Source organism: Erythrolamprus reginae, chromosome 1, assembly GCF_031021105.1.
Source record: "Erythrolamprus reginae isolate rEryReg1 chromosome 1, rEryReg1.hap1, whole genome shotgun sequence".
Classification (NCBI taxonomy): Eukaryota; Metazoa; Chordata; class Lepidosauria; order Squamata; family Dipsadidae; genus Erythrolamprus; species Erythrolamprus reginae.
Window position 1 is genome coordinate 365,454,640 of NC_091950.1, and position 13,991 is coordinate 365,468,630.

The 13,991-nt window shown below is 41.6% G+C and overlaps 1 protein-coding gene across 1 annotated transcript; it reads left to right on the plus strand.

Annotated features, from left to right (window-relative positions):
- Positions 1-1,721: 1,721 nt before the first annotated feature.
- Positions 1,722-13,073, plus strand: BATF3 (basic leucine zipper ATF-like transcription factor 3). Its single transcript, XM_070741225.1, has 3 exons — positions 1,722-2,328; positions 8,706-8,810; positions 11,997-13,073. Exons 1-3 carry the CDS (start codon positions 2,260-2,262, stop codon positions 12,180-12,182), a joined length of 360 nt encoding a protein of 119 aa, XP_070597326.1. The 5' UTR covers positions 1,722-2,259; the 3' UTR covers positions 12,183-13,073.
- Positions 13,074-13,991: the final 918 nt, after the last annotated feature.

The window sequence follows — 13,991 nt, forward strand, 5'->3', positions numbered from 1 at the left end:
CTGGGAGTTGAAGTTGCCGAGATTGGGAAACACTGGGTAGAGGGAACTGAGAGGAAAAGGCAAGACTTCATCTTGATGAAAGAAAGGAGATACAACTAATTAGTCAAGCAATAGAATAGAATAGAATTTATGTATTTATGTTATTTATTTAGAATAGAATAGAATAGAATAGAATAGAATTCTTTATTGGCCAAATGTGATTGAACACACAAGTAATTTGTCTTGGTGTATATGCTGCCAGTGTACATAAAAGAAAAAGATACATTTGTTAAGAATCATGTGATACAACACTTAATAATTGTCGTAGGGGTCAAATAAGCAATGAAAAAACAATATTTAAAAATCTTAAGATACAAGCAATAAGTTAGTCATACAGTCCTAAGTGGGAGGAAAAGGTTGACAGGAATGATGAGAAAAAACAAGTAGAAATAGAAGTGCATTTAATTCTACTTCTATGCCACCCAATCCCAAAGGACTCAGGGCGGCTGAATTCTTTATTGCCCAAGTGTACATTGGCCAATATACAGTTGTCAAGAATCATGAGGTACAATACTCAATGATTGTGATGGGGTCAAATAAGCAATCAGGAAACAATATTAATAAAAATCTTATGGATACAAGCAACAAGTTACAGTCATACAGTCCTAAGTGAGAGGAGATGGGTGATAGGAATGATGAGAAAAAACTAGTAATAATAGTAATGCAGACTTAGTAAATAGTTTGACAGTGTTGAGGGAATTATTTGTTTAGCAGCGTGATAGTGTTTGGGGAAAAACTGTTCTTGTGTCTAGTTGTTTTGGTATGTGGTGAAGCAGTTTGTGTCCAGGATGCGAGGGGTCAGTAAATATTTTCACCGCCCTCTTTTTGACTTGTGTAGTACACAGGTCCTCAATGGAAGGCAGGTTAGCAGCAATTGTTTTTTCTGCAGTTCTGATTATCCTCTGAAGTCTGTGTTGGATTGCAGAACCAAACCAGAGTTATAGAGATGCAGATGACAGACTAATCAAAATCCTCCACTTCTCAGTTCATTTTTTATTGCTGAGAAGGTTGGTTTGCGGTTTCACTTTCCACAAAAAGTAAAGGTAGCTCACCATAAACATTTTTGGATCCATTTTCAGCTCCACCTTTAGGCTTTTCAGCTAAATTATCAGCTGACCTACAGCTAAAAAATAAATAAATACAGCTAACGCAGTTTATTTTGCGCGGGTCGGTTTTTTATTTAAACACAGGAGGAGGCTGCCCTTAGTGGTATTTTTGGTGAAAAGGTGAGATTGAAAATAGCACGGCAATCATCCCGCCATTTCCATGCTCGAGTATATCACATAGAAACACAGAAGATTGACGGCAGAAAAAGACCTCATGGTCCATCTAATCTGCCTTTATACTATTTCCTGTATTTTATCTTAGGATGGATCTATGTTTATCCCAGGCATGTTTAAATTCAGTTACTGTGGGTTTACCAACCACGTCTGCCAGAAGTTTGTTCCAAGCATCTACTACTCTTTCAGTAAAATACTATTTTCTCCCGTTGCTTCTGGTCTTTTCCCCAAGTAACACCGTTTTTATTTGACAGTGGAAACGTTTACGGCGATTTTCTTTAAAAAAAAACCAACACCAAAACTATTTCAGGATTTGTTCCCGGTTTCCGCCTCCCGTTCTCCTCAGAGCTTAGCTCTTTTAAACGGGGCCCTTTTAAACGGGGGGGGGGGGGGGGAGAGAGAAAGCCGGGCGCGCTCCCACGTTGAGCAGGAAGCTTTGAAGTCAGCTCGGGCGGATTCCGGCTCTCGAGCCACCCCAAAAGCCCCCAAGCCGCGAGCGGGGCGGAAGGAGGGAAAAGCCCCTCTCCTTTTCAGTTCCCCATCGGGTTGACTCCGCCAAAAAAAAAAAAGGCCGCCACCCGGCCTCGCCGCCAGTTCCCTCCCGAAGTTTCAAAGGGCCGCCACGTGATTTCCATGAACTGGAGCTGGGCAGATCTGAGGCGCCGGCAGGGCGAAGAGCGGCGGGCTCCCAGGGTTTCCCGCGCCGCCCAGCGCTCGCCTCGGAAGCGCAGCTGAGGGAAGAAGGCGAGGCGCGGCGGCGGCAGGGCAGGTGTCTGGGAAACGCCGCGCGTCCGGGATGCCCCGCTTTGGGCTTTCCGCTTAGGCGGCAGCGGCGGGCGCACAGCGCGTCCCGTTCCCCACGCGCGTCCTCGGCGCCGTTTTCTCCTCAGACCTCAGGCGCCCTTTGGCCGCCCGATCCTCCTCTGTCTCTTCGGCCAGGATGTCTGAGGGGATCCCCGTAGCGGGAAGCCTTTTGGAACGAAGTTCCTCGTCCGACGGGACCGTACAGGTAAACCAAAGCCTGGTGTGTGTGTATGTGTGTGTGTGAGTGAGTGTGTGTGTGAGAGAGTGAGTGAGTGAGTGAGTGATTTGAAACGAAGTTTGAAGTCCGACGGGACCCTGCAGGTAAACCGAAGCCCCCGTGTGAGAGAGGGGGGGGAGAGGAGGCATAGAAAAATTGGACAGACAGACGCGCCCCCAAAGAAACTTTTCACTCCGCGAGTCAGAAATTGTCAGGGAAATCCTCTTCCAATCGCCACTCTCCCAAGCCGGGTCTTTTTTGGGGAGTTTTGCAGGGCAGGAATTCTTTCCAGCGCTGCCGGGGGTTTTGGACGCGCCGGACCTCGCTGGCTCGCCCGCGGGCAGCGGTGGGGATCGAAGCGGAGCGGTGGCCCCCTCGAAAGGATTAATTGGGGTGCTAGATTTTCTTCGGAGGAAAAAAATGTAAAGAAGTTTCGGGAAGGAGAGAGGGGGGGAAGGGGGAAAAAGAGAAAGAAAAAGGAAGAGAGGGAGGGAGGGAGAAAGAGATAAGAAAGAAAGAAGGGAGGGAGGGAGAAAGAAAAAGAAAGGGAGGGAGGGAGGGAGAAAGAGATAAGAAAAAGAGAAAGAAAGAAAGAAAGAAAGAGGGAGGGAGAGAAGAGAGAGAGGGAGGGAGAAAGAAGAGGAAGAAAGCACCAGAAACTCTGTCCTTTACATCCCTCTCTAAGCTGTTTAAAGAATCAGCATATTGGCCCCAACAATCTGGGTCCTCATTTTACCAACCTTGGAAGGCTGGAAGGCTGAGTCAACCTTAAACCTACTGAGCGGACAGCCGCTAATCAGCAGAAGTAGCTTACAGTACTGCACTCTAACCACTGCACCACCAAGGCTCAGCCTCGTAAAATTATGGATCATGGGCACGTGCCTCACGTTTCCTCTTCCTTTTCCTCTTCCCTTCCCTATTATCAGAATTTGCCTTATTTCGAGAAAGGGAGGAGGTAGGAACTTCTAGTCAGAAGAAGGGAGGAAAGGATGGAACTTCCCACTGCTTGAAATGACTTTGAAAATTCTGCAGATGGGAGGGAAGGTGTTTTTGAACCATTCATATTTCATCAGCGGCTGATGATCTCGCTGTATATACTACATACATTTGTCTGCAGGATTTTACCAGTGGTGGGTGTCCTGACTAGCCTTCAGCTACAAGTTACGGTTAGGATATGAGTGGGGAACCAAACCTACGTGCCCAGATCCTGCTTCTCCTGTTCTGTGGTAAGCCTGTCTCTGTGGCCTTCCAGACTAGAGACAGCTTTGGCTCATCCAGCAGAGTTTAGTAAGGCATCTTTCAGAGGCCAATTCGAAGAAAGGAGTGGTGGAACCAAGCACATATACTAATTTGTAGCAAGATGTTAACAAGTTTATTAACTATATTGAATGTACTGAAACCGCAAGGCTAAATGTTTATATCGAAGGAAAAAATAGGGTGAGGGGGTGTCCCCTGAGCCAGAAAAATTATAAAACTTACTACAGTGTCAATAACAAATGGCTGTCCTTTGTTCTTGCCTGTAGTGACCAAGTAGTGACCATCTTTCTTTTCCTTCATGAGGCTCCTACTGTTCCATAAGTTTAAATCAGGGGTAAGCAAAGTTGGCCCTTCAGTGACATGTGGACTTCAACTCCCAGAATTCCTGAGCTAGCATGATTGGCTCAGGAATTCTGGGAGTTGAAGTCCACAAGTCATAGAAGAGCCAACTTTGCCTACCCCTGGTTTAAATGAACATCATCCGTATCAGATCTTTTGATCGCTTATGTACTTAATCGATTTTAAGGCTACCTACTCATAATAAAAAACTAAAAGTGGCATTTCAGCTCATGAAAGATAGATAACCTGGTCAGTATAGATTGAAGGGTTAGATGTAAGCATAACTTACATGATTAAATTTACCACTGCAGAGCTGTGTACGGCAGTTGTGTGGTGTCCCAGAGCAATTAGTCTAGCAGTAGCAATAGCACCTAGACTTATATACTGTTTCACAGTGCTTTTACAGCCCTCTCTAAGCAGTTTACAGAGTCAGCATATTGCCCCCAACAATCTGGGTCCTCAGTCTATGACGTGGTGGCTTTGTACTTTTACCTTTCTCACAAACTTCTGCAGGATTATGTTATCACAGAATGACTTTCCAAGACACACCATCCCCATTTGGGCAATACGCTAAGGATTTGTTTAATTATTTATTTATTCTCTATATTGTTACAGTCCACTCTGAATTGGGCCAGGATGATAATGCAGGATGTAACATTGCTAGGTTCACTACTAGTCTTCATGATTTGGGAAGTGCCTTCAGGGGGATGTGGAAACTTGTCTGAGTGTAGCATGTAGCTGAATCCAGGCCAAAATTCCATTTCTTAAAGAGTTTTCTTATGCAAAAGGAATTTCTCCTTTTATCTCTCTCATTCTTTATGGTGCTGCCGATAGTCTTTAAATGCATTTTCTTATTTTTGAACTTTTGTATGTGCTTTTGAGCCAGCAGTTTCCTTGGAGAATAAAAAATAATTGGAAGTGGTTTGACATTGCCTCCTTCTTAAAATGGAGAAAAGGGACTGGCCCAAAGTCACTCTGATTTGTGTGCCTTGTGTACTTAGGCAGGATTAGAACTCATGACCTCCCTCTTCCAGCCAAACTCTCTGTCTCTCTTGCACTTGTTTGATATAAAAAAGGAGGATATTGGTGAGAGCCTCCCCGCCAATAGATCAGGAGGCAGGGAAGAGGGCACAGCATTACAAAATATAGGATGAGTTAGATCCTTTAAGATACTTAAGATAAGAATAAGAACTCCAACTTACATAGAATAATTTTATTTTCCCCTACCTCAACCATTGTTCTCTTGGAAAATTTTAAAACTGTTTGATTTTAAGGTATTGAATCTATCAAATATTTGTTAGATTACAATATTTATTTCCGGGCAACTACTTGTTCCTATCATGTTTGGGAAGGCAATTGTTCTTGCATGTGATATCCCCAGCATTATTTGTAATGTCTTCTTGCTTTAGGGTCTTGGGCATTTCTGAGCACTTTGGTGAGAAAGCAGTTATTAGCCTCCCCAGTGGCTGTCATGGCAGTGGAGATCACACACTAGAATAGAATAGAATAGAATAGAATAGAACAGAACAGAATAAACTGGAAGGGACCTTGGAGTTGGAGGTCTTCTAGCCCATCCCCCTGTTCAAGCAGAAGAACCTATACCAAGCTCACCTCACCACGGCATCATCCTGTGATGTATTAGGACTTTTCCCCCTTCACAAAACTGGGCATGGGTGTGGCCAGCATGTGACTCATCCAGCCCATGGGTTGGGAGTTTGACAGCCCTAACTTATAGAACTTTATGGTTCTACTCTTTTTCATACTAAAAAAAAAAGCTTTTTTAAAGAAACAGAGAAACAAGGATAAAAGAATATATGAATTGGGCAAAATCATGAGTTAAATTGGGAATGTTCAACATACCTAATGGGGATTTCCCTTAGGATATGCAAAACATTTACCATCTTAGTAGAGCAGAAACCCCATTATGGTACATATGGCGGTTTGTCTGACCTGCTACCCCAAATATCATCTAAACATTTTGTATTTGATTCATGATTTTAGATTTAATTACGGCAAACTCTTTCTGAGCCCAGTTTTCACTAATTGCCCCAAAAGCTCCTGGGATTGTGCTTTAGAAACTAGATAGCAAAATCCCTTTTTCTCCTTCCTAAGTAGCGTATTTCTATTTCTCAAATTTAAAAGGGCCAAAGGTTTTGATTCTGCCACTTTTGGCATCACTACTCTGTCTATTGATCTCCCCTTTACTTTTCTTTCTCTATTGTTATTTAGGAGAAATAGGGCAATTGGATCTGCTTTGCTCAAAGCCTATCAACAGTGAGAGCTAAGGAGGTAGGCAAAGAAGAAATTGGGAAGAGCAGGGATATGTCCTTGATTTCTTTTCCCTGTTCTCTCTCCGAATGCTTCTCTGTTGCACTTGCATATTTCAGTCCTACATCAGGACCAAATGCATGTGTTTCATCTGGGCATGCTCCATTCAAACCTGGCTCTTTCACGTAACAAATGATTTCCACAGCACTAACTCAAACTTGATCCTGATGTGCTCTAATCATACAACAATCATGCCGAACATGATTTCCTGTGATTCAAGATTGTGTGTGTGCGTGTGTGTGTGTGTGAAAGAGAGAGACAGAGACAGAGAGAGAGGAGGAGGAGGGAAAGAGGGAAGGAGAGAGGGAGAGACCTCTTAAGATATGTCTACAAGGACTGTACACATGGAACCTATGCCTAAATTTTGTATCAATGGCTACTTCTAATGAAATGAACTTTGATCAGAAAAGGGTATTGCACAGTGCTGGGATGTGCACTTCTTCTACAAGTAAACTCAATTAATTAGCAAGTGAGCTGAACAGCTATGTTTACTCAAAAGTAATTTTATATTTTCACCAGAGGTTAAATGCTCCCGGTTCACTCATGCCTATCGGTCATCAAAGAGCCAGTCGTGAACACAGTATGAGGATGGGTGAGGCTCCGCCCACCTGCCCAGAGGGTAACTCTGCACATGCACAGAACGCTTTGCACAGATTGCTTTGTGCATGTGCAGAAGGTAAAAGAACCCAAATGCTGGCGTCCAGGCAGGTGGGTGGAGCCTCGCCCATCCTCGCGCTGCCTTCGCAACCGGCTCTCCAATGTCTGACAGGCATGAGCGCACTGGGAGCATTTCACCCCTGTACTAGACTCAACTTTCAAGTGCATAATGGAACTATTTTGTTACAGGTAATTCTTGTTTAGCAACTGCTTGATTTACTAACCATTTGCAAACACTGTCATTGACTGTGATTGACTGGCATTGCTTTCATTCACATGACACTTTTAATCTGAATTGAAGTAGTTTGTTTCTTGTTCTGTCGGGGTCTCTGGTAGAATCCTCCCAAAAATGCACAGATACAATTTCAGACACACACATGTTTGAAAATTCAAAACAATGTTCTTTATACCGAAAATGCAAATAAACAGAGCACTCTTTTTGTATAGCAAATAGCATTTGTCTCCAAACAAACTGGTAATTTGTACAAGTCCCTTATCAGTTCTGTGATACTTAGCTTGCAGCTGTGAGGTAATTCACAATCCTTCTTCTTTCACAAAGTGAAACACACTTTGCTCTGGGTTAGTTTCAAAGCAGGGAAAAATCAGCACACAAAGATCAAAGTCAGCAAAGCAGTCATGAAACACAACGATCAGATAATCCTCCACAATGGCCAAACCCACAGGCTGCTATTTATAGCAGCCTCAATAATTACCACAGCCCCACCCAACCACAGGTGGCCTCATTTTCTTTGATAATAATCTCTCAGTTGTTGTTGTTGCCTATGCATCGCTCTCTGCATGCGTGGCTGTATCATTAACTCTTGTTCTGAATCCAAGGAGGAGCTAGATAATTGATCTCCTTCTGAGCTGTCTGCCACACTCTCCTCCTCCCTGTCACTCATGTCTTCTTGGTCAGAGGAGCCTTCATCATCAGATTCCACGGGGAGGGGGGGAAACAGGCCTGCAGCATGTGGATGTCTCCCCCACATCCACAGTCTTTGGGGCAGGAGCTGGGCCAGTGCTAACCACAACAGTTTCTAAACAAAAAGATTCACTTCACACAGAAAAGTTAAGCTGCATAACATTAATAAATGTAACACTGGGCAAATGCAAGCCGCTGGGTCTTTAATTGAGTTAATTAGCTTGCTATGCTATTGCAGCACTACTAACTTAACCCAACCTTACCTGACCTCACAAGAGGATAAAATAAAAAAGACTGCATATTTTCTCTCTTTCTTGGAGGAAAGATAGGATCCAGGTGTGATTAACACATTCCTAAACCGTGATGATCTGGTTTCCTTCCGTTTTATTTTTTAAAACAACAGTTGAAATTTCCCAGGAAAAAGAAAGCAAACTCTGGCTCACTCGCATCCTCTTCCTAGGAACTCTTGCAAACGTATTGGGTGGGAGAAGGGCGGCTTATAAATTTAAGTAAATAAAAATAAATAAATAAATAAATAAAATTTCTTTTCCACTCAATATAAGGGAAATGTCCATATCAGTCACTCTTGGAACATACTGATATCATCAGCACTCACAAGATTGTCAGTGGTGTGTTTGTCAAAGTATAGCTTCCTTGATTTTCTGGATATTGAGTGGGAAGAGAAGTCGCCCCGAGTCTTCGGAGAAGGGCGGCATACAAATCTAAATAATAATAATAATAATAATAATAATAATAATAATAATAATAGTAATAATAATAATAATAATAGTAATAATAGTAATAATAATAATAATAATAATAAGTCATTAACTAAACAAGCATATTCTGTTTTATTGACCAGAGCCACGATGGTGATGAAAGACGAGTAAGGCGGAGAGAGAAGAACAGAGTTGCTGCTCAAAGAAGCCGAAAGAAACAAACTCAGAAAGCAGATAAACTCCATGAGGTGACTGATGCACTGGCCTTCTGTAGGGTCAACAATTAGTATCAAACGTAAAACAAATCATGGGTCACCTTAAGGATTAACAAGAGTGTTAGTTCCTTAATGAGGGGCCTCCACAGTGGAAGGAGGAATGTGTGAGTTTCAAAGCTCCACCACTTTTACATGCGCAACAGGGGTGGGTTTCAGTTTTCTTCACTGATAGTTCACTTGGTGATGCATGTGCATGCAGAGTGCTAAAAACCAAGATGGCGGCACCAGTGGCGCCACCGAGAGAGATGGTTCGGAAGCAGGGCAGGCCTGGGTTGCTGCCAGTTCCAATGATCCAGGCTGCCAAGTTAATTTTGGTTCCAAAGAACCAGGCCAAACTAGAAGGAACCCATCTCTGCTATCCATAAAAATGATGGGACTTTAGATGGCATCTAGATTTTTAAAAAAACCTTCATGCAGATTATTTTGGTTTAATAAGCTTTTATGGATCAAAACCTATTTTGTTAGATGCAAGTTAAAAACAGAGCAGTGATCTACATTTGTCTGACAATGATCATTATAATCATCAAGTGTTGTACCACATGTTTCTTGACAAATCTATATTTTTTTTATGTACACACTGAGAGCATATGTACCAAGACAAATTCCTTGTGTGTCCAATCACACTTGGCCAATAAAGAATTCTATTCTCTACTCTACTCTACTCTACTCTACTCTACTCTACTCTACTCTACTCTACTCTACTCTACTCTACTCTACTCTATTCCAATGTTTTAGCTTTAAAGTCAGCCTTTCCAAGTGAGCATTCTCTAGATTAAGGATGTCAAACTCGCCATGTCTATTGCTGTCATGTGACATTTCACAATGTTTTTTCCCCTTCACGAAGCTGGGGTGGACGTGGCCTGTGCGTGATGCATCTAGCCCATGGGCCGCCAGTTTGACATCCCTGCTCTAGTTGGATTGAGTTGAGTTTCCAGGCCTACACCAACGTCTGGTAACCAATGTCTAGGAAATGCTGAGCTAGGCGAAGATCACAAAGGAAGTCACCATCTCCTGCAGGTTGCATATACAGGGGTCTCCAACCTTGACAACTTTGGGAGTTGAAGGCCATAAGTCTTAAAGTTGCCAAGATTGGAGAGTTCTGGCATATAACATGTTGTGATTGGCAGTGCGCTGCTTCTAATCAAAGAGCACCCATACTTAGATGTTGTTCCTCCATTAACACTTTTTTAATTATGTTTAAGCTATTGACTGTCACAAATGCATGAGGCACTGAATTTCACAGGATATAGCTCATGAAAAAGTATAGATTTGCCTGGATTTACCCACATGTAAATTTTGGGAAGTGACAGGGAGTTTTATCATGATCAAGTTATTTTCTCTCTTTGCTTTCCCTCTTTCTCAACTAAGAAATGGAGATGATCACCACCCCGTAGAGTCAGACATGACTGGAGAAAGGAAACATTTACCTTCTTTTAATTTTTATTCTCTCCGTTTTACTGTTTTATAAACTTCCACTGTGTCTCCTGTTGCTCGTATTTTTCTTCAAAACTATGTGATCTAATACACACTTTCCTCAGCAAACAGTTAGCAGGCCATTTTGGCATTCAGAGCAAGGAGATTGTGTGAATGAACTTCTCTCTTGCCATCAGTGTGTTGAAGTCAGTGGCCAGCTCAGAGCTTATGGCTGTGGGATGTCCAGGTGTGGGTGCCTTTTTACCCTCTCCTTCATACAGTTTAATGTTTTGCTCCAGACCAGCCTGGCATTTTTAGGATAGCAGCCTAAACTATGCAAACAGAATCAGGGATATTAGACTCTTATTCTAATATCTTATTATGCCCAGACAGTTCTTCTAATCTAAACAGTCTTGTTCTAACTGATAGTCAGACAACTTGACAGGGGAAGCAATTTGTAATATTATTCTGATTTAAAAGTGCCACACAAGTTTTTCCCTCCCTCCTTTCTTGCATATTTAATTGCTGCAACATTTTTTCACGTTCTCCTTTCCAATTGAACAATTGATGCTTATAACCTGGCTTCTAAAGAATAGAGTTTAAGTCTAGAATAGCAAGGGTGTTGGCCAAGATTGAGATTGTTATCAATGCTTCAAAGCTTTCATATGAGCAATTATGTATATACCTGAGTAAAATGATGAATAAGGGCGGTGGACCAGAGTCCTACATAACCTTTCTATGGAAGAAAGCACATTATTCATCTATTTTTGTGAGGTCATGTGTGCAGTTAGGCAGTTAGTGAATATATTGGTCATGGTGGGTGAACATATGGTTTTTATTTTGGATTTTTTTTTTTTTGGTTAAGGACATTGGTGCATTTCTGTTTCAGCCACATTTAAATTAAGGGGGAAGCTAGCCACTTTATACACATTTGCCTTGTAAAGCAATTCTTTTCTGAGTCCCGCTTGCTTTCCTTTCTTTTACTGGAACTCAAAAGATGACTTCTCATTCATGCTTTGATTGAAATTGACACCAGACAGGAATGGGGAAAATTTATGTTTGTAAAAGTAACTTTGCTTTTTGCTAGACGTTTGGTGCCAAAAACCCATCCTTCCCATGCAAGAGAACTGAGCTCAAACAAGGGGTTCTGAGGATGCTTTGATCATTGGATTATCTGGTCCTTTTTTAGGCTTTCAGGTATAGGCATGGCCTATTAATGTCTCATTGAATTTCTTACAGACCTCTGCCACCATTTCAAAAGCTCAAAGGTATATTTCTGTCCCCTTACTTTCTGCCTCTGCTGTCCTACTTCCTCAGTACCCCTGGTCCCCAACAATATGCGTTTGTATGTGCATGTTCACATGTACATGTTTTAAATTTTTAGTTCTGCTATTCTTAGAGAACTGGGAATCTGTAATCCTTGCTTATCCAAAACTTCCAGTGTTCAGTGTTACCAGTAGATTTACCTTCTCCTTTTTTGGTCTATACCCACGCACCCATCAGCCAAGCATTGAAGTAAACCCACATTTGATGACCAAGAGATGGGTTTCAAAGAAATAGTCTTTTCTCTGATGATGGGTCATAACCTTAAATTACCATATTTTTCGAAGTACAAGACACACCTTTTCCCCCCTAAAAGAGGTTGAGAATTTAAGCACTTCATGAAGAATAGTTTAGCAAAAATAATAAATAACCATGGATTCTTGCTTGCATGCTTGATCTGCTTATTTTTATCAATTATTTCAGGAATATGAGTGCCTTGAACAAGAGAATACCTCTCTAAAAAGGGAGATTGGAAAGTTGACAGATGAAGTGAAACATCTGAGTGAAGCGCTGAGGAATCATGAGAAAATCTGTCCCTTATTACATTGTGCCTTAAACTTTGGATTGATTCCAAGACATGAAGCCCTCCTTGGTCCCTTGCCAAGATAAGGCACCCTCCAGAGAATCCTGAAAGAATGAGAAGATTTCAAGACTCTCCATTATCGTCATTTTGACCATCATGTTGCATGACTACACACATTCTTAGAGCAGCATATGCTACATCCAGTGTTACCTTGGAGTCCTCCAACCATTGAGAATCAATGTTGATGTTAAAAAGCCACGGACTGTAGCCTTATAGAAGTGATTTTCAGCTAAAGAGGATATCTTCAGAGTGTTTCTACTATGCATTCCACACTCACCCTGGAATAGGAAATCTTGTCTGCTGGAATTGCTGGAATATTTTAACTTCAGTTCAGGCTTAATCATGATGTATGGTCGTTATAATAATAGAGAATTATAATAATGGAGAATGGGGAAGATGGCTTGAATCCAAAAGGATCATAGATGTGACAATCTGTAATCAAAGACAGGGACTGTTTTTGCTTCTCAGCACTTTGATTCCCTGTCTATTTTTTCTCTCTTCCATTTCCTTTGGTGAGAAACACCTAAAGTTTTATGAAAACCTGATTACCATATTTTTGGACATAGGTTTAGGATTGTTTTTAGGTGTGAATATATTGGGCAGCATATGAGGTTTGGAAAGCATACATGCTTCAATGAATGATTCTCTGCAGTGATTATCAACTTACATATATTTCCAGCTGCGCCACAATGGAGTTGAAATTGCAACAAAGCTGGCATTTTCTTTGTAGACCCTTTTAAATGCTGCAACTCTATGAAGCCCAGGGCAGCCCAATTCTTCTGGGAAGAAACTCCTCCTCATATTCCTTTGTCATCTTCTCTGATGGTGGCTGGCCATTTCTACAGAAGTTCTGGCAAGATTCGTTACACATGATGACCAAATAAATGTACACAACATGAAGTAAGGACATGAATGGTGGTTACTAGCGGTTGTTTTCATTTCTCTTTTCTGTGGAGTGGAATTGACCAATTGTTTTTAGCAGCAGGACCCACAGCACCAGAGGGCAGAGTTTTGAACCAGTGATCTTCTTTGCTGTTTTCTGACTTCTCAAGGGCAGCAGTGTGAGAACAATTGCAAGCTGGTTTGAAACAGTTTCTGACAATTGGGAAGTGAAAATGATGTGGCACGGGAGGTTTTAATTTAGCATCCTGAGTTCGCTTTGGAAACGCCTCCTGAAGGAGAATTGGTCACTTTCCATGGCAGTTTATTCCACTGTTAAAAGGTTGCTTGTTATATGTTTTAAAATTTTCTATGTAACTGATGTCTAAATACATTGGACCACAGGAAATGACCTCTCTCCTTTCCCTTATTTTGTCCCAATCCCATTGTCAGGAATCGCTAGTATGCAAGGTGTGTCACAGAATATATGAAAGAACAATAGGTTCATGAAAAGAATAGCATAGCTATTAAGTTGAAGCAACCCTTCTGAAGAAGTACACAAACCCGCATCCCTCCAAATGGTTACATTTGAAGAGCTTAGTGGGGGGAACAAAGGGGGCTATTGTGTTTTTACTGATTTTTTATTTTATTTATTAGTTGTGTTATATAGTTGAATTTAATCCTAGGACTAACTCAGAATCACAAATAGGAGATTAGTAGTTATATTGATTGATTGATTGATTGATTGATTGATTGATTGATTGAACAAACAAATGAACAAACAAACAAATGAACAAATGAAATAATAGAGCCAGATACAAAAATAACTGGCAAGAAGAGAATTTCAATTCTATTCTCCCTATCTGCTTCTCCCATGGATACCCATGTCTTGGCAGAGGTGGGCTGCTAAGGTGGAATGGTGGCGTTTGCTCGCCCCCGTGGGTCTGAGTGCTAGC

What these genes read in the sequence shown, in the direction of transcription:
- BATF3 (XM_070741225.1), top strand. Translation starts at nt 2,260, where the DNA reads ATGTCTGAGGGGATCCCCGTAGCGGGAAGCCTTTTGGAACGAAGTTCC. An exon ending in CGTCCGACGGGACCGTACAG is followed by an intron (nt 2,329 to 8,705) that starts GTAAACCAAAGC and finishes TTTATTGACCAG; the next exon opens with AGCCACGATGGTGATGAAAG. An exon ending in AAGCAGATAAACTCCATGAG is followed by an intron (nt 8,811 to 11,996) that starts GTGACTGATGCA and finishes CAATTATTTCAG; the next exon opens with GAATATGAGTGCCTTGAACA.